General features: G+C 34.8%; 1 protein-coding gene across 2 annotated transcripts in view; it reads left to right on the top strand.

Annotated features, from left to right (window-relative positions):
* Window positions 1-23,394, top strand: part of SCFD1 (sec1 family domain containing 1) — a 104,304-nt gene that overhangs the window by 5,470 nt on the left and 75,440 nt on the right. The window contains exons 2-9 of one of the 2 annotated variants that reach the window (XM_050797843.1): window positions 473-543; window positions 2,611-2,699; window positions 6,140-6,230; window positions 10,296-10,418; window positions 11,953-12,040; window positions 15,496-15,585; window positions 21,867-21,922; window positions 22,900-22,985. In XM_050797843.1, coding sequence (XP_050653800.1) covers window positions 473-543; window positions 2,611-2,699; window positions 6,140-6,230; window positions 10,296-10,418; window positions 11,953-12,040; window positions 15,496-15,585; window positions 21,867-21,922; window positions 22,900-22,985 — 694 coding nt within the window. The remainder of the gene's footprint in view (window positions 1-472; window positions 544-2,610; window positions 2,700-6,139; window positions 6,231-10,295; window positions 10,419-11,952; window positions 12,041-15,495; window positions 15,586-21,866; window positions 21,923-22,899; window positions 22,986-23,394) is intronic. The other variant, XM_050797844.1, reaches the window with a different exon arrangement.

Below are 23,394 nucleotides of genomic sequence, written 5' to 3'. Positions count from 1 at the left end.
GCAGAAGTTGCAGTGAGCCGAGATTGCGCCATTGCAATCCAGCCTGAGCGACAGGAGCGAAACTCTGTCTCAGAAGAAAAAAAGAAAAGAAAGAAAGGACTGATCCTTCTCACTAGACCACTCAGACTAAAAAAAAGGACTTATCTTAATCTATGCTTTCAGCCAGACAATACACAGGCAACAGCATCAGTGTATTGAGGCCATTGCAAGTTCTTCCTGAACATTTCCCACGATTTCATCTGGGGACAGATGCTTATTGTATTTTGGGAAATATCCTAAAATGCCAATTAGCTGTCGATGGAATAGTCTTATAAGATCTGACCCCTAGTTCTACACATATAGTCATTTGGTTAATCAGTTTTGCTAGATTTGATTAGTATATTTTGTTTTGGGCTAGTAAATAATAAATGATGGAGGAAAAATAAAATCCTAAAAAACAATGACAATATTTGATAAAACTTTTTATTTTCAGTGGCTTTGAAGCGTATGTTGAATTTCAATGTGCCTCATATTAAAAACAGCACAGGAGAACCAGTATGGAAGGTAAGAGTTTATCTTGATGGGAACTGATTTCTGTTTTTCTCAGCCCTTATTGGTGGTAATTGGAGGGAATTTATTATAATATGGAAGAAGTAACACATATTAGTTATCATGAATGTTTTATCCTTATTTAACATGATCTCTTAATATGAATCTTTTTGACAGACATTCTATGGAGTGAGACAGGTGATAAAATAGGAATTTTCATCTAGTGAGTCCATTTGATCTCTTTGGTAGGATGTCACTGATAGGTCTTTACCCTGGTTGATATTTTGTTCCTTAGCTTTTCAAGTCCAGACTTCAGATTTTATAAGTTTGCTTGGGGTTAGTCACATTCAGAGGGCCTGGATTATTTTAACAAACTCATGAGAAAATGATCTGTAAACTGTAATACCAGTTTATTAATTTATGAGATATGAAACTGTTAATTGAATCAGAAAGCAATCTACAAACTTTTCCTTTGGGAAATAATGGAGAGCCTTTAAAAATTCCCGTTCTTTAGGCTTCTTCATTTTAAACTTCATGCAGACTCTCTTTCTTCAGATGTTATAATACAGTTGATTGGGTTTAAACTTACTGGTTAACAGTCTCTTTATATTTCTCTCTTGCTAAAAATTAAGAACGAATCAACATGTTTAGAATTTAGGGTGTTTTGAAAACTCTTTTGAGTCTTTATAAGTCCTTTGGGTTAACTCTAAAAGTTGTTAAAGTTGTCTGTATTGATTTCATAGCTTAAGCTCCAGAGTATTCCCTAATTTTTCTCCTTCTTGTTCCTTTGTGGGCATCTTCCTGTTGCCTCTTGCATAAACTATACTTGTTTGTTTCTAAGACCAATATTGAGCTTTTGGTTGAAATAGTTTGAGAATTTCTTGGGTACAAATTTTTGTCAGATACTTTTCCTACCCATCACTTTTTATATCATTAAAATTAATAATACACATGTATTGAGATTAAAAGAGGGAAGATTTTTGAAAGATGCAACATGAACCTTTTATAACCAGAGCAGAAAGATTTTTAGTCTCTCTAAAGGAAATTCTGGCATTCAAGAAAACATGTTTTCATAACAACATGTTTCATTCTCTCATTAGCAATTTCTTACTCCATAAATAATTATTGAGGTAGTTGTAGAGAACGATTACCAGTTGAGGATCTCTTTTATTTGCCTTAACCGTGAAACTAATTTTGAGTTAAAAAGCCTAGTTGGAGATCTTACCACTCCTCAAAACTATCTGTTTTAATACTTTGAGAATGTGAGGAAGTGTTTTAGGGACTTAATTGTTTATTTATTTATTTTTTTGAGATGGAGTCTCGCTCTGTCGCCAGGCTGGAGTGCAGTGGCGCAATCTTGGCTCACTGCAACCTCCACCTCCCAGGTTCAAGCAATTCTGCTTCCTCAGCCTCCTGAGTAGCTGGGATTACAGGTGCGTGCCACCACGCCCAGCTAAGTTTTATATTTTTAGTAGGGAAAGGGTTTCACCATGTTGGCCAGGATGGTCTCGATCTCTTCACCTCATGATCTGCCCACCTCGGCCTCCCAAAGTGCTGAGATTACAGGCATGAGCCACTGCGCCACAGCCAGGGACTTAATTTTTTTTAATGAGTATCTTTTTAACCTGAGATGCTTAAAATACTAAATTTTTTATTGTAGTCCTGGAACTCGTTATATATTAGTTTTCAAAGTGGCTAATTTTTACATATCTGTTTTTAGAAAAGATATGTGAACTAGAAAAAAAATAAGGGTATGAACGTGAATTGGCTTTAAGTTCAAAGTTGTTTATTATAGCTTAACGATTTTATAGTCTCTATTTTTTTAAAATCTAGAAAAAAGAATTTTGTAAGAAGAAATTGATATAACTGTTTATTTATTTTAGCCTGAGTAGTAATGCTTTAAGAATGTATTAATCCCTGGATGGACGTTTGGGTAAATAATGATGGAAAATATTAAATTGAGGAAAGGATAATAATTTAGTATCTATGATTTGTTAAAATAAAATTTGCTTCAACATTGTCTTAATATAGGTTCACTATTGGTTGTTCAATGATAATGATGACACATCGTTTTTTTAATAGGTACTCATTTATGACAGATTTGGCCAAGATATAATCTCTCCTCTGCTATCTGTGAAGGAGCTGAGAGACATGGGAATCACTCTGCATCTGTGAGTTTTTACATATTTCTAATAGTGGCATTCATTTTCAAATACATTCTTAAAAATTTCTTTGGCCACCCTGAAATCAAATTATTAAAGAACATTTATAGAGAAAAATAGTGTTAGGTTACAGTATTTATGTAGTGTTGAACATTTTTTCCCCATATCATCTTTTATTCAACCCCTTATTTCTGGGATTTAAAAAAATCCTCAGTCTGAGGCTTTATAATTTCAGAATTTAAATTTTCTCCCTTGTGTCTTTTCCTACCGACTTGGTTTACCCTCTACGTAAAGGAAAAGAACTAATAATCTTAAGGTCTCTTCCAGCTCTAAAAGTGATTTCTTCCTTTAAATACACAGATTCTCCTTGACCTACAATGGGGTTACATACTTATAAACCCATTGTAAGTTAAAAATTTTGTAAGTCAAAAAAATGCATTTAATACACCTAACCTAACACAAACATCATAGCTTAGCCTCTCCTACCTTCAGCATGCTCAGAACACTTACATTAGCCTACAGTTGGGCAAAGTCAGATCCAACACATAGCCTCCTTTATAATAAACTGTCGAGGCTGGGCACTGTGGCTCACGTCTGTAATCCCAGTGCTTTGGGAGGCCAAGGTGGGCGAATCACAAGGTCAGGAGTTCAAGACCAGCCTGGCCATGTGGTGAAACACCATCTTTACTAAAAAAAAAAAAATACAAAAAATTAGCCAGGCATGGTGGCAGGCACCTGTAATCCCAGCTACTCAGGAGGCTGAGGCAGGAGAATCACTTGAACCCGGGAGGCTGAGATTGCAGTGAGCCGAGACTGCCACTGCACTCTAGCCTGGGCAACAGAGCAAGACTCTGTCTCAAAAAAAATAATTAATTAATTAAATAAAATAAACTTGAATATCTCATGTAATTTATTGACTACAGTGCTGAAAGTTGAAAACAGAATGTTTTTATAGGTGCTTAAGGTATGATTTCTACTGAATATGCACCATCATAAAGTCAAAAAATCCTAAGTTGAACCATTGTAAGTCAGGGACTCTCTATACTTTTTTTTTAAAAAGGAATATCTCATTAATCATTAATATGAAAAATTTAAGTGACTATGAAGTAATGACTGTTAATCACCATAGGAGGCTATCTATGTTGTCTTAACTGTTAAGTTTGTGTGATTATATTGCTTCTGATATGTTTAATAAAAATAAAACAAATTGCAGTACTTCATGGACTTGCCTAGTAGAACATTTGGAGAAGGGGCCAGGCGCAGTGGCTCATGCCAGTAATCCCAGCACTTCTGGAGGCCGGGGTGGGCGGATCACTTGAGCTCAGGAGTTCGAGACCAGCCTGGCCAACATGGTGAAACTGTGTCTCTACTAAAAATACAAAAATTAGCTGGATGTGGTGGCATACCCGCCTGTAATCCTAGCTACTTGGGAGGCTGAGGAAGGACAATTGCTTGAACCCAGGAGGCAGAGGTTGTAGTGAACCGAGATCGTGACACAACACTCTGACCTGGGCAGCTGAGCAAGATTCTGTAAAAAAAAAAAAAAAAAAAAAAAAAAAAAAAAAAATTTGGAGAAGGACTGTGTTCATGGATAGATAGTAATACTTTTGTATACTACAAGAGTCCAATTTTATGGTGTTCTAAGCTATTTGCATTTTGTTGTATTTATGATGTTATAACCAGTTTTTATGATATTATATATTGAATTGAAATGTATTATTGGGAATATGGTTTTAGATTTTTGGTAAGTAACTTACCAGAATCTGGTTTGATCAGCTCAAATTCTTTAGTTGTATAATCAGCATTTGTTAAAATTAATAGATTATTATATTTTGTCAAATCCAAATGTCCTTTTTTATATTTCTGAAATTAGGATCTATCTTATCACTGATGATATGTCATAACTGGCAGCATTTTTATTTCTCAGTAGTATATAAAATATATTTTTAAATTGATGTTTTAAAATTGTTACCACCTTGGGTTTCATAAAATACGGTATTTGATGAGTTTTCCTTTCATTTTTATGTCAGACTGAAATAAGCATATTTGCTTTGATAGCGTGTTAATTCTTATGGACTGAAGTAAAGTTTAACTTGATGCTATCCTTGGAAATTGTGGTTTATTAATAAACATTGAGTGCCATTGTCTCTGTACTAAGTGTTTAACTCCTTTATTTACTAATGGAAAGACTAAAGTTTAGAAGGCTTAAGTGATTGTCTCACATTTGTACAACCACTTAATAACAGAGCCATGGCCACATTGCTTGACCACTAATTCTGTGCTGTTTATCTACTGAACTGTAATGGCTTAGTAGCAGTAACTAACAGAAGTGAGGCCTTACTCAGTACTTCGTTCAGGGGTAATAGTATAGTCTACCAGTTTGAGAGTCTGGTAATCTCTGCCTAACTTGCTACTTGCCACCAGAGCATGGAAATATTACACAGCTACCATGGTGAACTCTTTTGTACTTTGCCTCCAACCATTCTCCTCTATTTGCTGGAGAATACTATATCAGTTACTTTATACTCTGCAAACTGGTTTAGGCTGATTTGTAGGAAACAGTAATTACACGTTTCCAGAATATGAAATGGTGGTTTTAGCCCATTAGGCAGTTGGACAAGCAGTGTAAAAAAAAGACAACAACCTATGGCAACTATCACATTATCCTTCTTGATATCAATGGCAACAGTTATTAAACACAGACCAACTGGCAGCATGTGCTTCTTTCCTCTCCTTGATTATAAAAGGATGACTAGAGAGAGGTGAATATTCCTCATATAAGCATAGTTTGATGTTGGGATATTTGCATGGAAATTGTTTCTAAATTGTAAAAGGAGAAAACTGTAAAATGACTCAATCTGTAAGATGCTTACATTCTCTTATGAAACAACAAATAGGCAAAAATAGATTGTCTTTAAGGAGACATTTATATACCTTTCATTTAAAAAATATATTTGATTTCATGTTTGATTAAATTTTTTTATAGCTTCTAAAGAATTGCTTCTAAAAATTTTTTCATTGCATCCCCTAGCTTTCTGATTTTCCCCTCAGAGAGCCACACTTTCCTCACACTCACCATTCCCCTCTGACCACCACCATATTTCTATGAAAAGTGGGAATAAGATTGGTTTTGACTATGTTTTAGTTCTCATTCAAGGAGAGTGTTGGTAGAAAAGAGTGTCTGACCATTGGCAGTACTAAAAGTGTGAGCAGAATAGGACAAATGAGGACTAACAAGAAATTAGGGTCTTCTTAATACTAATAAATAATATCAACACTGACATGGGAGAAAGCTAAGTTAACTCACTGATTAATTGCAACAAGAGCTTTTAGAGCACTGGTTACTGTCCTTGAGCTAGTGAACTCCCATTTTGAGGAATATTGTTTTAAACTATCTTTTTAGATAAGTGACTAAGAAAAAATAAGTTTTAGTTCCTTATGTCTTCTAGGCTTTTGCACTCTGATCGAGATCCTATTCCAGATGTTCCTGCAGTATACTTTGTAATGCCAACTGAAGAAAATATTGACAGAATGTGTCAGGTAATACGGGTTCTTATTTTCTGGACTCCTGAATTTGGAAACAGATTTTTTTTTCAAGAAAAATTCTTAGATGTCCAGGGCGACAAATCAGAAATTCCTATGCCTACTTTCTCACCCTGATTTTTGAGACTATCTTTGAATTCCAAAGAGCCTGAAAGACTTAAAACTTTTGGCTGAAGAAGTATTATACAGTAGTCCTCCCATATCCACAGTTTCACTTTCCACAGTTTCAGTTATCCACAGTTAACCAGGTACTGAATATATTACAGTAGTGAACATATTACAGTATTTTGAGAGAGACCACATTCATATAACTTTCGTTGCAGAATATATTTTATAATTGCTCTATTTTATTTCTGACTATTGTTGCTAATCTGTTACTGTGCCCAATTTATAAACTATAAATTAAGTTTTGTCATAAATATGTATGTATAAGAAAAAACATACAGTTCAGTACTATCTGGTTTCAGGCATCCACTGGAGTCTTGGAAAATAACCCCTGCAAATAAGGGGAACCACTGTACTGGTAAAGTCTGAGTCTGGCTTTAACAAACAGAAAGCCTAAGTATATTGCCTTTCTAACTTATAAAGCATTTTCCTTTTCTAAAATAATGGTGAGATTAGGAAGTCCACGCTGGTGCAGAAGCACTATAAGGTAATCAAAGACCCAGGCTCCTTCTATCACTGATCATCTTTAGTTTGTTGGTTTTCCTTGTCTTGCTTGTTGCTGCTCCCGTAGGCATCAAATCTATGTTCACATCAAGAAGAAGAGGGAAATGGACTGTGCCAGCCCTGACTGTTGATTTTGATCAGGAAAGCTAAGCCTTTCCAGAAACTCTCAGAAGACCTTTATATATTTCTCACTGGGTAGAATCAATTACAAGGGTGACTGCAAAATCAGTATTTAGATGAGTATATTGTCACCCAAAGAAAATCTAGCAAGATTCTTTTAGCAAGGAAAAGGAGAAAAATAGATGTTGGATAGGTAAGTAATAGTGTCTTCCACAGGTCACAGCATCTTTGTTATTGACTGTTGAATCAAATTGCTGTTTAAATTGTTATGAAGTTTGCAAATTTTGTGTTCTGTGTAGCTTTATGATGCCCAGGTTTCTCTTTTACCCTGCGTAAACTCAAGTGTACTATTCATGAGAGAGGTACCACTTACAATCTCTTCTTCCGTTTTTTTAATAACACCTTGATTGAAATTATAATTCACATACCATGCAATTCACCCATTTAAGAAGCACAAGTGTATGATTCATTGGTTTTTAATATAGTCACAGAGTTTTGCAACCATCACCACAGTCAATTTTAGAACATTGTCATTACCTCAAAAAGAAACCTGGTACCATTTATCATATCCTCACGCCTCCCCCATCCCCTTCCATCCCTAAGCTACCTTATGTTTCTGTATATTTGCCTACTCTGACCATTACATATGAATGAACTCCTATATTATGTGGTCTTTTGTACATGGCTGATTTCTCTTAGCATAATGTTTCCAAGGTGCATCCATATTGTAGCATGAATTGGTACCTTATTCCTTTTCATGGCTGAATGTATTTCATTGTGTGGATGTACCAAATTTTGTTCATCCATTTACCACTTGATGAACATTTGGATTGTTTCTACCTTTTGGCTATTAATAATAATGTTGCCATAAATATTCATGTACAGATTTCTTTGTGGACATGTTTTCAATTCTCTTGTGGCCATAAACACATAGGAATAGAATTGCATGGTCAAATGATAACTCTCTGTTTACCTTTTTAGAAACAGACTGTTTTCCAAAGTGTGGTTGCACCATTTTATAGTCCCACCAGTAGTGTATGAAGGTTCTGATTTCTCCAGATCCTTGCTGAACACTTACTATCCGATATTTTTATTGTAGCCATCCTAATAGGTTTGCGTGCCATCGCAGTAGTTTTGATTTGCATTTCTATAATTGATATTAAGCATCTTTTAACATGCTTATTGGCCATTTGTATGTCTTTCGAGAAATATCTATTCAGATCATTCACCCAGTTTTTAATTGGGTTGTCTTTTTATTGTTGAGTTGATAGAATTCTTTTTATATCTTGGATTCTAGACATTCACAAGTTTATGATCTGTAAATATTTTCTCCCAGTCTATGGATTATCTTTTCGTTCTCTTGATAATTTCCTTTGAAGCACAAACATTTTCAATTTTGATAAAGCCCAGTTTATCGTTTTTTTTTTTTTTCTTGAGTTGCTTATGCTTTTGGTGTCATATTTAGGAAACCATTCCAGATTCTTGTGTTTTCTTCTAAGAATTTTATAGTTTCAGCTCATACATATAGGTCTTGATTCCACTTTGCATTATTTTTATATATGGTGGGATGTAGGTGTCCAACTTTATTCTTTTGCATGTGGCTATCCAGTAGTCCCAGCATAATTTATTAAAGAAAGTATTCTTTCCCTAGTGGATGGTCTTGGCAACCTTGTCAAAAATCAGCTGACCATAGATACATTGTTTTATTTCTGAACTGTCGGTTCTATTGCATTGATATCTGTGTCTGTCCTTATGCCTGTACCACACAGTGTTGACATCTTTCACTTGATAGCAAGTTTTCAAATTGAGTAATTGTGTCCTCCAACTTTGTACTTTTTTACAGATTGTTTTAGCTTTTCTTGAATTTCCAAATTAAGATTAGCTTGTCATAAGTTTTGTGCTTTTGTTAAATTTTTTCTTTCATGTGTTTAATGCTTATTATGAATGGAATTCTTACTCCATTTTTAGGATTGTTCATTGCAATTGTATAAAAATTCAATTGATTTTTATATATTTGTCTTGTATCCTGCAACTTTGCTGAACTTATATGTCCTTTTGAAATGTATGCATCATTCTTTGACCACTTCCTTACCTTCTGGCACAATAATATATTCCAATATAGCCTAGGATTTTACTTTCTCTGTCTCAGCCCAGGATTCGGACATTTTTCTCAAGAGCTCTGGTTGCTTTCTGTAAAGAATGGTAGTTAGGAATCAGGATCTAGGCATTAGGTATACTCATTGTGACTACAGTGTCACTGTTCTTAGGTCCTCTCAATGGAAAAAGTTAGGAAATTATGTATTTATACATACACTTTTATATCTATATTTATTTCTACAATTCTCCCTCTCTTCTCCTCACCTATCCAGATTAATAGATAACCTCCAAAAGTGTTTCAGCTTAGCAACACAGGATTCACTCTAGCGTTTCCCTTTTCTCTTTACATATTTGTAACTCCTTTCTCAGAGTGAAAAAACATGGTTCCCAGTATCGTGAACATATTACTTATTTCTCAATCCTCATACATAAATAATCTCTTGACCTTGATTGAACCACTACCCTGATCACCTTCCTCACAAAGGCTCCAACCCCTCAATTTTTCACATTTTCACATCGCTGAAATCAGGTACATCTTAAAATTGATCATGTCACAAAATTTTATTGGCATCATTAATTCTTAGTGTTACTTAAAATGATGGTTCCGGTTACAGTCAGTGACATCTTAGATTTGAGGAAATACAGTTATTTCAGTATCTATTTGCTAAAAGTATAAGAAGATAAGTAAGTTTGACTTAAGAATTTGCATAACTTAAATTGCACTACTTTTGAGCAACTGAGAAGAAATACTTCTAGAATTGGTCATTGGAATTATAACTTGTCTGTGTGCAATGAAGGATTTGTTGTGTCATCACATGTCCAAAACAGTTGAAGATCGTGTCTGCCAAATATAACAAGCATTTGTTATATTATTGAGCCATATTTGGATATTTTAAGAAGAATGCAGATAGGCTATATGAGAGCAGTTTGTACTGTATTGTAATTAATGAGATTTTGTTGATAATATAATTTTATTACTTTATTAAGATACATTTTAGTTACATCTGATAACCAGATAACCAGTACTACTTCAAAGCTTTTTTCTCTTGGGATACTTTTTTGGATTGTCATTTAAATATCTTGTCTTTTAAATACAACTTTGCTCTTATGGTATTTGAAACATGTATTCATGGTCTTCTTTATCATGTAAGAATGAAGTTTTCATTGTATTGATAGGATCTTCGAAATCAACTATATGAATCATATTATTTAAATTTTATATCTGCTATTTCAAGAAGTAAACTGGAAGATATTGCAAATGCAGCATTAGCAGCTAGTGCAGTAACACAGGTAGCCAAGGTAAGAGAGTTTGGTTGGTTGATGACATTTTGTCAATGTAAAATTTAACACTGTTCTGAAACCTGTAGTTGGCGTAGGTATCTATTTGACAGATGACCAGAACGACAGAAATGTTTAGGCTCAATACTTTTAGAAAGAGTTCTAATAATATAAATTATCTTCAAGTTGAACTAGGCAAAATAAGCCAAACTAAAGGAACCTATTATTTAATGAATTTGAAAGACAGAAATAAAAAGCAGAATGAGTTTTGCTTTAGTCTGTCATTTGTATCATCTTTTTAGGTCAACTCAGAAATCATTTGACAGTTGTATTGTCATAAACTGTATTGAAAGTATGTTGACATTGTTTTATCTGTAATCATTATAATCATCATACTATTTCCAGATCTTTTTTTACTTAGGAAAGAGGATCCAAAGTGCCCGTGTTGCATATTGAGATCCAAAGTGCCTCTGTTGCATATTAAGAGAAAAAGAATCCATGACAGGCCAGCAATTCTACATCATAGTGACATTTTAGTCACGTTCAGCTTCAGTTATAAATCAATTTGTAAAATATATTTCAGGTTATAATCCTGTTATGCTCTGTGTTTCTTGAATTTGGACAAGATATGCATTAAAGTTCCAGACAACTATCTAGTGCAAGTAAAAGACTAAACAACCATGCATATACTTTCTATTCTTTTTCTACTGATAGATTTTTCATTCTTAGATTTAAATAGACCACCAATATTTCTGATTAGTTTTTGAGGCTTATGCCTTTAATCTTTGTGCTCAAAATTTATTAACTTCACATAAAATAATGGGAACAACTTTTGTTTTCTTTCTTGTTTTGTTTTGAGACAGTGTCTCACTCGCCCAGGCTGGAATGCAGTGGTGCAATCTCTGCTTGCTGCAACTTTCACCTCCTGGGCTCGTACCACCCCATCCAGCTATTTTTTTTTTTTTTTATGTTGCGTAGGTCGCAAACTTCTGGCCTCAAACAGTCCTCCCACCTCAGCCTGCCAAAGCTCTGGGATTACAGGTCCAAGCCGCCTCACTCAGCCTTAATTTGGTTAACTAAATTCAGTGTATTTCAAATAGTTCTCTTAATTTTTCTTCTACTTTGCACTTCCAAAGAACTGGCATAACTTTTTCCCACTTTATTATAAAAGTTGTTGGTGTAAAACAATTACTGTGATTTTCTTAGGAAAATGTGATGAAAATGATTGTTAAAATTGTATGTTTTCTTCAAAATTAATATCCATTCCCATCACAACCACAATTTAAGTTCTCGTATCTGCTTAAATTTTGTTTTCTCAAAATGTTACTCTCCTCCTCCATATTTATTGCCCAAAGGCTTGTTTTTATTGCCTTAACTTATTCTTTACTCCTCATTCTTGTTCAATTAGGCTATTACACAGTACGATTTCTAGTTATTGAATGTAATTGCAATTTTTTTTTTCATTTCTACCATTGGTAGGTTAGAGCAAACTAAATTTACTTTCAATATGGCTATATTGTAATATTGATTTGTAAACCTTTTCTTTTGTTTCTAGGTTTTTGACCAATATCTCAATTTTATTACTTTGGAAGATGATATGTTTGTGTTATGTAATCAAAATAAGGAGCTTGTTTCATATCGTGGTATGTAAAAATAGAAATGTTGCAATTCTTTGTTAACAAAATGAATGGTACACTGTAAGAAAAAAAGTGAATATGTTTAATGGACTTCAAAACTAGCTCGTTTACAGCAGTACAGCTATAGAAACTTTTTAAAAGCACACAGAGAAAACAAGGCTCAGACTGAATTTTATTACATTTAAACGTTTAATAAACCTGTTTTATAAACTCAAGGAAGTACCAATTCTCTGACCTTTTCTGTACCCCCACAGCAACTTGCATGAATGGTTCACTCATGGCAAGTAAGACAATATTTTAATAGCAGAATTCAAATTTATCATCTAGTACTTTGGTCTTGGACAAGAACAAGTTAGCTTACTTCTCTGTGCTTACAAAACACTGGAACCAGATGGTAAGTTCCCTGAGAGAAGAGAATGAATCTTTTGGTTTCATTGAGCTCTAGAGCATCCGTTCTTGTGGAAATTCCTGAAAGGATACAAGTATTTGCTGAATGTTCATGTGAGAGATTTTTGACAGTGGTTATTATTCACAGAAATCTATTACAGTTGCATTTTAAATGAATTAGCAAGTTATTTAAGTTACATATTTTAAAACCTAGTTTTCCTGAAGCCTTTAAATTGAATATGAATTGTGTTACATTGTTTCTAAATCTGGTAAAGTGAAATGAAGCATCTTTATTTTTGATGGATTAACTCATATTGAACAGACTAAATTTTCCTAATCAGTCCCCTTTAACAAGCTTAATCGGAAAACCTGGTGTGTTGAATTCTCTTAAACATTTTAAATTTTATTAATAAATTCAGAATATTAAGTGGGTTTTTTTTAGGTACTGTACTTCATATACCAGACCAGACAAGTTTATAATTCTAACAAGCAAAATCTGCCCAAGTGTTTAAATAATTATTTAAAAATAATTAAATTTGTAATGAGTGTAAAATTTGTTAAATATTCGTATACTTATAAGTTTAATTACATTTTTTGTACCTGCCAGCTTTTTTAAAAGATCACGTTTGAGGTGAATTGCGAATTTTAAAGTATAATCACATGGCTAATCACCCAGATTCTCAATAATGATAATAGTAATAGCTCACTCTATGCCTATCAGTGTTTTCAGTGTGTTACAATGTAAGCTAATTTAATCCTCAGAATAACTTTATGAAGCAGAAATTATTTCCATTTTCAAGAATGGAAAACAGAGACATAGCTATTAAGTAACTTGATGAGGAAATGGTAGAGCCAGTTTACTAAACACAAGCAGTCTCACTCCAGAGATAACATTCTTTATCATTATGTAATCACATACCTAATTGTCTCAAATGTTACAATGCTTTAAAAATTTTAAACAAATATTCCTAAATATGATTATATTAATATCATGGTATTGATTTGCAAATCTTTTTCATTCTAAACTTTCCATGGATTGGGAGCAAGCAGATTTATTACCTCAGTCAAACTAAGACTACTATCTTAGACAAAGCAAGCCATTACCTCAAGTTGAGGTGAGGTTATTGATTAGCAGTTTATGACTGTTAGGGTTACTTTTCATTCAGAAATGTGGAACTAGGGTGTAGGACTCAAGGGCTGGATGCTTCCATGTAGATTTTTCTAGTGCCAGTAATTAACAAAAATGTACTAGTGATTTAACTAAAAGGTTTGAAGTGTCTACAGATCACTTGTGCCACTGATTAATAAAATGAATTGGGTGTGTTTCCTTGAATTGCTATCCCCTGAATGTACATAATGCAAATTGTATCCTTTATGATATTTATTTCATCTGATTGAAATAGATGGTATTTGCAACACCTGAGTAAGGGCCCATTTCCTTCTTTTAGATTCTGTGTTGCTTGATTGAATTATTTTGTGCGTTGTCTGATTGAATTCTTTTATGTGTTGTCTGGGTGGGCCAGGCTTTCTATAGATAATTGGAGTTATCCAGTTGAAGTCTGCTTTCCTCTTATGGTAACCACAAGTGGTATTAAATTTTATATGTGTTTTCACTTTCAGGATATTGGGACATTAAAAATACTTTGTAAATAATAGTTTAGACAATCTTTCAACATATAGTTATTGATCTACTTCATCAGATGCTGGGCCTTGATATTGTGAGAGGAAGATAAGTCAGTCAAGGTCTTTGTCAAAGACAGTCTACACAGCAATGTTTCTTAAAGCCTAGCCCCAAGGCCTATTTGCATTAGAATTGCCTAAGGTGCTTGTCAACATTATAGGTGGTTCCCCCCACCCCCAAACAGAGTCTTGCTCTGTCGCCTAGGCTGGAGTGCAGTGGTGTGATCTCAGCTCACTGCAACCTCTGTCTCCCAGGTTCGAGTGATCCTCCTGCCTCAGCCTCCCAAGTAGCTGGGATTACAGGCGTGTGCCACCACACCTGGCTAATTTTTGTGTTTTTAGTAGAGACAGTTTCACCATGTTAGTCAGGCTAGTCTCAAACTCCTTACCTTAGATGATCTGCCCACCTCAGCCTCCCAGAGTACTGGGATTACAGGTGTGAGCCACCATGCCCAGCCTCAAAATTACAGGTTTTTTAGAATTATTCATATCCATACAGAATCCCTAAAGGAAAGGGATAAGAATCTTTAATTTTTAAAAACTTCCGGAGAGTTTTTCCCCATATTCCCTGAGTGATTCTTAGTAAAGTTTGGGAACTACTTATGTATACTCTTGTAGATCAGAAGAGAAATTTGTATAACTTAATATAAAGAAAATGATATGCGATGTTGGTTGTGCCATAATTTACTTGCATTTCCTTTTCTGGCTGTAGTTGGGTAACAGAATCAGTAGTTTCTTGAGGCAATCTGGTGTTTATGAATAAAACTATGGAATATGATATTTATTTTCCTGTTTGCTCTGGCAAAAATTTTGTTAGTTTACATCGTGGGGTTGTTTTTCTTATTAGTGGTCTCCTGATCTCTGATATTAAGGTAGTTTGTTGTGGTTATTTATTTTTCTCTTTGAGGTGGTATAATTTTTAACAGATATTTGTTCACTTAAAAGAAGTTTAAAGCAGCAGGGTGTGGTGGCTCATGCCTATAATCCCAGCCCTTTGGGAGGCCAAGGTAGGAGGGTCGCTTGAGCCCAGGAGTTCAAGACCAGCCTGGGCAACATAGGGAGACCCATCTCTACAAAAAAAATTGTTTAATTAGCAGGGCGTGGTGGCATGTGCCTGTGGTCCCAGCTACTCTGAAGGCTGAGATGGGAAGATCACTTGAGCCCAGGAGGCTACAGTAAGCCATGATCATGCCTCTGCACTCCCTCCTGGGTGATAGAGCAAGATCCCGTCTCAAAAAAAAAAAAAAAAAAAAAAAAAAGGTTTAAACCAAAAAGATTTCGCTAACTGAGTTTTATTGTGTATCACTTAAGAGTTTAGTAATAATTTTAGGAGTTTCATAAAGATGAGGCATAAGTTTGGCTCAATGTTTTCTCCTTTTCCTATGTCATTTTAGCCATTAACAGGCCAGATATCACAGACACGGAAATGGAAACTGTTATGGACACTATAGTTGACAGCCTCTTCTGCTTTTTTGTTACTCTGGGTAAGTTTTCCAGTCTTTATGGTTATTTTTCAAAGTAAATTGTTTAACAAGTAATTTTAATGTGTTACACTGTAATGTGATTCTTTCTCACTTACCTGGATCTCTAGAGGTTCTCGAGTGGAGTAAAATATATATTCAATAGTATATAAAAACATACTTCCAATAACTTGATGTGGTTCTCTTAACATTTAGCAGATCTTTTGAGTTGTCATTTTAGATGTCTTTGGTAATTATAATTTTCTGCTATATTTGAATGCCTTGGTGGTGACTTCACCACCTATGTGCCTGTTAATTTTCTTTTAATATTTCATTATTAAAAATTTCAAACACATTTCTAAATAGAGAAATAAATGTTTGTTAACTGTTAAGTTCAGATGCCCAAGGCTCCAGAAAACTTTATGTATATAATACTAATCTACCTACACCTTCAAAATTTATTTTTAATTTTTTTTTCTTATTTTCAACTTTTAGGTTTGGGAGATACATGTGCAAGTTTGTTACAGGGGTAAATTGCATATCACTAGGGTTTGGTGTACAAATGAATTTGTCACCCAGGCTATGGGTATGGTACCTGATAGGGAGTTTTTTGACCCTCATCCTCCCTGCTCAGGTTGACCCCAATATCTGTTATTGTCATCTTTGTGTCTTTTCTTTTTGTTTAGCTCCCACTTACAAGTGAGAACATGGGGTGTTTTGTTTTCTGTTTCTGTTAATTCCCTTAGAATAATGGCCTCTAGTTATATCTATGTTGCTGCTAAGCATATGATTTCACTCTTTTTTATGACTCTGTAGTATTCCATGATGTATATGTATCACAAATTCTTTATCCAGTCCACCCTTGATAGGCATCTAGGTTGATTCCATGTCTTTGCTATTGTGAATATTACTGCAATGAACATATGGGTAGATGTGTCTTTTTCATAGAATGATTTATGTTCTTTTGGCTGTATACCCAGTAATGGGATTGCTGAGTCAAATGGTAGTTCTAAGTTCTTTGAGAAGCCTTCAAATTGCTTTCCTCAGTGGCTCAACTAATTTACATTCCCACCAACAGTGTATAAGTGTTCCCTTTCCTCTGTAACCTCACCAACATCTATTATTTTTTGACTTTTAATAATAGACCTTCTGACTGATGTGAGATGGTAACTCATTGTGGTTTTAATTTTCATTTCTCTAATGATTAGTGATATTGAGCTTTTTTTCATATGCTTGCTGGCCACGTATGTCCTTTTTTTTTTTTTTTTTTCCTTGAGAAGTGTCTGTTCATGTCCTTTGGCCATTTTTTGATGGGGTTGTTTGTTTTTGCTTGTCAATTTGTTTAAGTTCCTTATAAATTCTGTTGGATGCATAGTTCGCAAATATTTTCTCCCATTCTGTAGGTTGTCCATTCACTTTGCTGATAGTTTCTTTTGCTCTGCAGAAGCTCTTTAGTTTAATTAGGTCCAATTTGTCTGTTTTGGTTTTCTGGTTGTTTTTGGAGACTTCAACATGAAGTCTTTGCCAAGGCCTGTGTTCAGAATGGTGTCTAGGTTTTCTTCTAGGATTTTTATAGTTTGAGGTCTTACATTTAAGTCTTTAGTCCATTTTGAGTTTATTTTTGTATATGGTGAAAGGAAGGGGTTCAGTTTTAATCTCCTGCATACAGGTAGCACCACTTACTGAATAGGGAGTTATCCCAGCACCACTTACTGAGTAGGGAGTTCTTTCCCTATTGCTTGTTATTATCAACATTGTCGAAGATCAAATGGTTGTAGGTGTGGGGCTTTATTTCTGGGTTCTTTAACCTGTCCCACTGGTCTGTGTGTGTGTTTTTGTACCATGCTGTTTTGGTTACTACAGTAAAAACCGTGTAGTAGTATACTTTGAAGTCAGGATGTGTAATGCTCCCAGCTTTGTTCTTTTTGCTTAGATTTGCTTTGGCTCTTCAGGCTCTTTTTTGGTTCTGTATGACTTTTAGAAAAATTTTTTCTAATTCTGTGAAAACTGACATTGGTAGTTTGGTAGGAATAGCACTGAATTTGTAAATTGCTTTGGCAGTATGGCCATTTTAATATTGAGTCTTCTTATCCATGAACATGGAATATTTTTCCATTTGTTTGTGTCATCTCTGATTTCTTTTCGTTTTGTAATTCTTGTTGTAGAGCTCTTTCACCTTCCTAATTAGCTGTATTCCTAGGTATTTTATTCTTTTCGTGGCTATTGTGAATGGGATTGCATTTTTGATTTGGCTGTCAGCTTGGATATTGTTGGTGTATAGAAATGCTCCTAGTGTTTGTACATTGACTTTTGCATCCTGAAACTTTACTGAAGCTGCTTATTAGTTGTGGGAGCCTTTGGGCAGAGAATATGGAATTTGTGGGGTATAAGGTAACATAGCCTGCAAAGAGATAGTATGACTTCCTCTCTTTCTATTAGAATGTCTTTTGTTTCTTTCTCTTGCCTGATTGCTTTGGCTACGACTTCCAGTACTATGTTAAATGGGAGTGGGTGTCCTTGTCTTATTCAAGTTCTCAGGGGGAATGCTTACAGCTTTTGCCCATTTATTATGACGTTGGCTGTGTGTTTGTCATAGATTGCTCCTATTATTTTGAGGTATATTTCTTCATTGCCTGATTTGTTGAGGGTGGTTTTTTTGTTTGTTTGTTTGTTTGTTTTAGATGAAGTCTCGCTCTGTTGCTAGGCTGCAATGCAGTGGCACAACCTTGGCTCACTGCAACCTCCGCCTCCTGGGTTCAGTCGGTTCTCCTGCCTCAGCCTCCCGAGTAACTGGGACTACAGGCACACGCCACCACGCCCAGCTAATTTTTGTATTTTTAGTAGAGACGAGCTTTCACCATGTTGGTCAGGATGGTCTCAATCTCTTGACCTCGTGTTCCACCTGCCTCGGCCTCCCCAAGTGCTGGGATTACAGACGTGAGCCACCACGCCCAGCTGGGGGTTTTTTAAATAAAGTGATGGTGAATTTTTTCAAAAGCCTTTTCCGTGTCTATTAAGGTGATCATATGGTTTTTGTTTTTAGTTCTTTTTATGTAGTGAAGCACATTTACTGATTTGCATGTATTGAATCAACCTTGCATCTGGGAATAAAGCCTACTTGATCATGGTGGATTCATTTTTTTTGGATTCAGTTTGCTAATATTCTGTTGAAGGTTGTTGCACCTGGATTCATCAGGGGTATCAGAGTGAAGTTTTATTTTTTTGTTTAGTCTCTGCTAGGTTTTGGTATGAGAATGATACTGGCCTCATTGAATGAGTTAGGGAAGAGTCCCTCCTCCTCGATTTTTTGGAATAATAGTAGTATTGGTACCAGCTCTTCTTTGTATATCTGTTAGAATTTGACTGTGAATCCATCTGGTCCAGGGCTTTTTCTGGTTCGTAGGTTTTTTCTTACTGATTCAGTTTTGGAATTTGTTATTCCAGAACTTCAGTTTCTTCCTTGTTAAATCTTGGCAGGTTGTATGTTTCCAGAAATTTATACATTTCTGTTAGGTTTTCTAGTTTGTGTTCATAGAGGTGTTTGTAATAGTCTCTGAGGGTTTTTTATATTTCTGTGGGGTTGTTGATAATGTTGCCCTTGTCATTTCTCATTGTGTTTATTTGGATTGTCTCTCTTTTTTTCTTTGTTGACCTAACTAGTGGTCTACCTATCTTGTTTATCCTTTCAAAGAAACAACTTCTGGTTTTCTTGATTCAAAATGTAAAGCACTGATGTAGATTGTCTAAAATTACTTGTGTTTAGTATCTAATATATGACTTTGTGCTTTACTATCACTAATGGATCAGTTTAAAAGCCTAATTGCAATTTTAATTTTTTAGACACTTGAAACCCTTTTGTTAAAATGATCCTCTCACTAGATTAATAAAATCTCTATGTCACCAAAAAAAAAAAAAAAAAAACGAGCTACCATGTATATTCTTAAGATTTAGACAATATTTAGACATGTAGAGAATTTATATGCAAATTGTATGACTCCCTCTTCTCAGGGATTTTTTTTTCCCTTAATTTCCAGCCCTGAGCTCCAGTCTTTGATTCTTCAGCTCAGTAATTTTCCTGTTTTCTGCTAGAGTTCTTTCTCCTGTGTGCCGTGTAATGTGTCAAGTACCCTCAGGAGAAAAGCTGGTTAAAAATATATATTACTTTATGTGATTCTCTTCTTTCAAGAGTTAACCCCTCCGGTTTCTGCCTGCTTTGAACTGCCTTCATTGCCCTCACATGGGTTGTTGTTGTTGTTGTTTATATTATATAAAGAAAGCACATGTATACAACTTTTAGTGTTAAACAGACATAATTTTATTTCTATTTTGTCACCCTACAGAGTCTGTAAAATTTTGCCAAATGCTAGGGAGGTTGTACTGCAACCTTCACCCCCCGGGTTCAAGCGATTCCCCTGCCTCAGCCTCCCGAGTAGCTGGGATTATAGGCATGCTTCACCATGCCTGGATAATTTTTGTATTTTTAGCAGAGACGGGGTTTCACCATGTTGGCCAGGCTGGTCTCGAACTCCTGACCTCAGGTGATCTGCCCGCCTCAGCCTCCCAAAGTTCTGGGATTACAGGCATATGCCACCATGCCTAGCCAGTGATTTATTTTTCAAAGGAGAAATTGAAATTATTGCCAATCTGACATAGAAGGATGTCAACACTAAATTGTTACATGGGGAAAAACAAGTTTTAGAACAGTATATATACTATCTTATTTTTGTTTTTTTACATATATACATGCACTTATTAGTCTATATGTAGAAAACAACATGGAGGCATCCATTTCTAATTCTAATGGGGGTTATTTGTGAGGGCTGGAATCAAGAGGGTTAAGTTTATACATTTCTAATGTTATTTAAATTTTTTATTACAAACATAACTTTTGCTGTCAAAAGAAAACACAGTTTTGAAAAATTTGCTATTTTGTGTTTTTACTTTTGCAATTGACTGATATTTCCTATAGAATCTAAAATGGACAATTTCAGCATATAAATATTACAGTGTTCTCAGTTTGTCTTATGAGACTTTCAGTGCAATTGAACTTTATATTTAGGATTTCAACCTATATGAAGAATGTATTTTCTATTATTTAAATTGGTATTTATAAAAAAACTACAGTATTTTATTGTCAATTCGTAAAATAAACAAAAACTAGCAGTCCCCAAATTGCTAAATTAGCTAAGCTCTTTTCATTCTTATCTTTTAAGTCAAATTAATGTGAGTCCTGTGAGTAGAGTAAGCTTATGTGTTGAAACTGCCTAGGCCAGGTGCAGAGGCTCACACCTATTATTCCAGCATTTTAGGTGGTTGAGGTAGCAGGATCACTTAAACTCAGACCAGCCTGGACAGCATAGAGAAAAAAAATTTCTGACATAGAGTCTCACTCTGATGCCCAGGCCGGAGTACAGTGGTGTGATCATGACTCACTGCAGCCTCAGATTTTCCAGGCTCAGGTGATTCTCCCACCTCAACCTTTCCAGTTGCTGGGACCACAGGCACACACCACCATGCCCAGAAAGTTCTTATTAGTGAAATCAGGCCTGACTCACAGTAGAAAAGGCACTGAGCTTTTGCAATTTTTGTAGGGACAGAGTTTTGCCAAAGTAGCCAGGCTTGGTGGCCTGTGCCTGCAGTCCCAACTACTCAGGAGGCTGAGGGGGAGGATGGTTTGAGCCCAGCAGGTCAAGGCTAGCCATGATTGCACCACCACACTCCAGCCTCCTAGCCTGGGTGACAGAGTGACACCCCATCTCAAAAAAAAAAGAAAGAAAAAAGAAAAGAAACGAAACTGCCTGTGGGAGATGAAAATACTGATTTAGTCAATCCATTGGAAAAAATGCAGTCACACTGATGGGTCAGCTCCATGTAGTTTTCTTCTGACTCCCTGTTGTTTTCTTTATTAATGGGAAGGTTCATTTCTGAAACTTGCTTTTACCCTTAAAATTATAAATCTGTTATGTGAGCTTGTAGGGGAAATTATAAATCCTTTTATGTGTGCTTGTTGGGGGGAGGGTTGAAAAATTACCTTTTGAGTACATTGTTCATTATTCGGATGATGGGTGCACTAAAAGCCCAGACTTCACCACTATGCAATATATGCATGTAAGAAACCTGTACTTGTACCCCCTAAATATATTTTTTAATTTTTTTAAATTAAAAAAAAGTGGAAAAATAAATACATAAAATCATGTATATAACGTGAAATTGTATGTATCTATCACATCTGTTATTTTTATATTTTATAAGTATCTATTTTAATTAAGAGCCAAGATCATTTCTAACATTTGTTGTTTAAATAGGTGCTGTTCCTATAATCAGATGTTCAAGAGGAACAGCAGCAGAAATGGTAGCAGTGGTAAGTTCATGCATATATCACGTGGAGATAAATAACATTGTGTGAATTGTTTTTCCACAAGTAACACAAGTGTTTTGTTAATATTTAAATATGTGATTGCTTGGTTGTAAGTACCAATAGCAAATATTTTTATCTTATTACATTGAGATTCCACCAAAGATAAAAAGTAATTGTTTACTTCCACGTGAGAAAGTAAAATTATTTACTCCAGTGTGCTATTCCAGTCCTATTTCTTTTTTTAAACCTAAAATGTATATTCCTCATTTAACCAAGCAGGATTTTACACTTATTTGATCCCCCAGATTATTTAATATTTAACTTCATTTAGCAAATATTTATTACTAATCATAACCATTTTTAAAATGGTGAAGTGCTTTTTGCTATCCCACTGTATTGAAGTAAAATATTAAGTATAAAGTAAGTGTTCATAAATTTGCTTTAAATATTAAGAAATGAGTAAGGGATTAGAGAAATTATAGAATTACTGAAAAAGAGGGAGGTATTTTGGAACTTTATTAGCCCAAGTGAATTACTGACTGGTGGAAGACTGCCTTCTTCCATACGTTCCATTTCTCTTCTGAGGCTTCTTGTACTCACCACTACTTTGTTCACTCCTACCCACCCAAGTCAACATTTTCTCCATATAGACACATTCCTTGATAAAACAGTCATGCTTGGGAAAAGAGTGTGGGTTGTCACTGCAAAGCATTTCCCATAGCCAAAGTAAAATTAGTCAATGTAAAGTTCTTATTAGTGAAATCAGGCCTGACTCACAGTAGAAAAGGCACTGATCTTTGTAAGTCCAAGTTACGATGATATTGAAGTGGTGAGAAGGAGCTAAAATATTTAGATTTTAGATTTGCTGTTTGTAAAGAAATTCCAAGTTTCTTGGTAATCAAACTAAAAACACATTATGAATTAACCTCCATAAAGTTACATGAAACTGTTAAGAGTTAATCTACAATTTTATTTTTCAGAAACTAGACAAGAAACTTCGAGAAAATCTAAGAGATGCAAGAAACAGTCTTTTTACAGGTGATACACTTGGAGCTGGCCAATTCAGGTATTACTGTTATTAAATATACTTATATAAGCTTAAAAATATTTGTAGAGTTTTTTTGTTACTGTTCTTTTATCATCTATAAGAAATTTTTCTGTGTATAAGACTTTGAAGGTCAGAAGCCGTTTTCTTTCAATTATTAAACTGCTTGGTAGTTTTTCACAGAATGAAAAACTTCTGATACTTGTATCTGTTTCTACCTTTATTAATCTAATTTCCATTTTATACTTAAATACTAATAGTCTAAACTTGCAAAACTTTTTATCATTGTTAGCATTTCTAGCATGAGTAAGTAATGCCAATGTTTTTGGCTGCTTATTATTCAATAGAAATGCTAAAAACCTTATACATTATAGTATATTTAACTTTTGATTGTTAATAGTAATGGAGTAAAGAAGTAAAGAAACACACT

This window comes from Macaca thibetana, chromosome 7 (genome assembly GCF_024542745.1).
Source record: "Macaca thibetana thibetana isolate TM-01 chromosome 7, ASM2454274v1, whole genome shotgun sequence".
Lineage (NCBI taxonomy): Eukaryota > Metazoa > Chordata > Mammalia > Primates > Cercopithecidae > Macaca > Macaca thibetana.
Note: the sequence above shows the minus strand (reverse complement) of the source record. Positions and strands in the feature narration are given on the sequence as shown.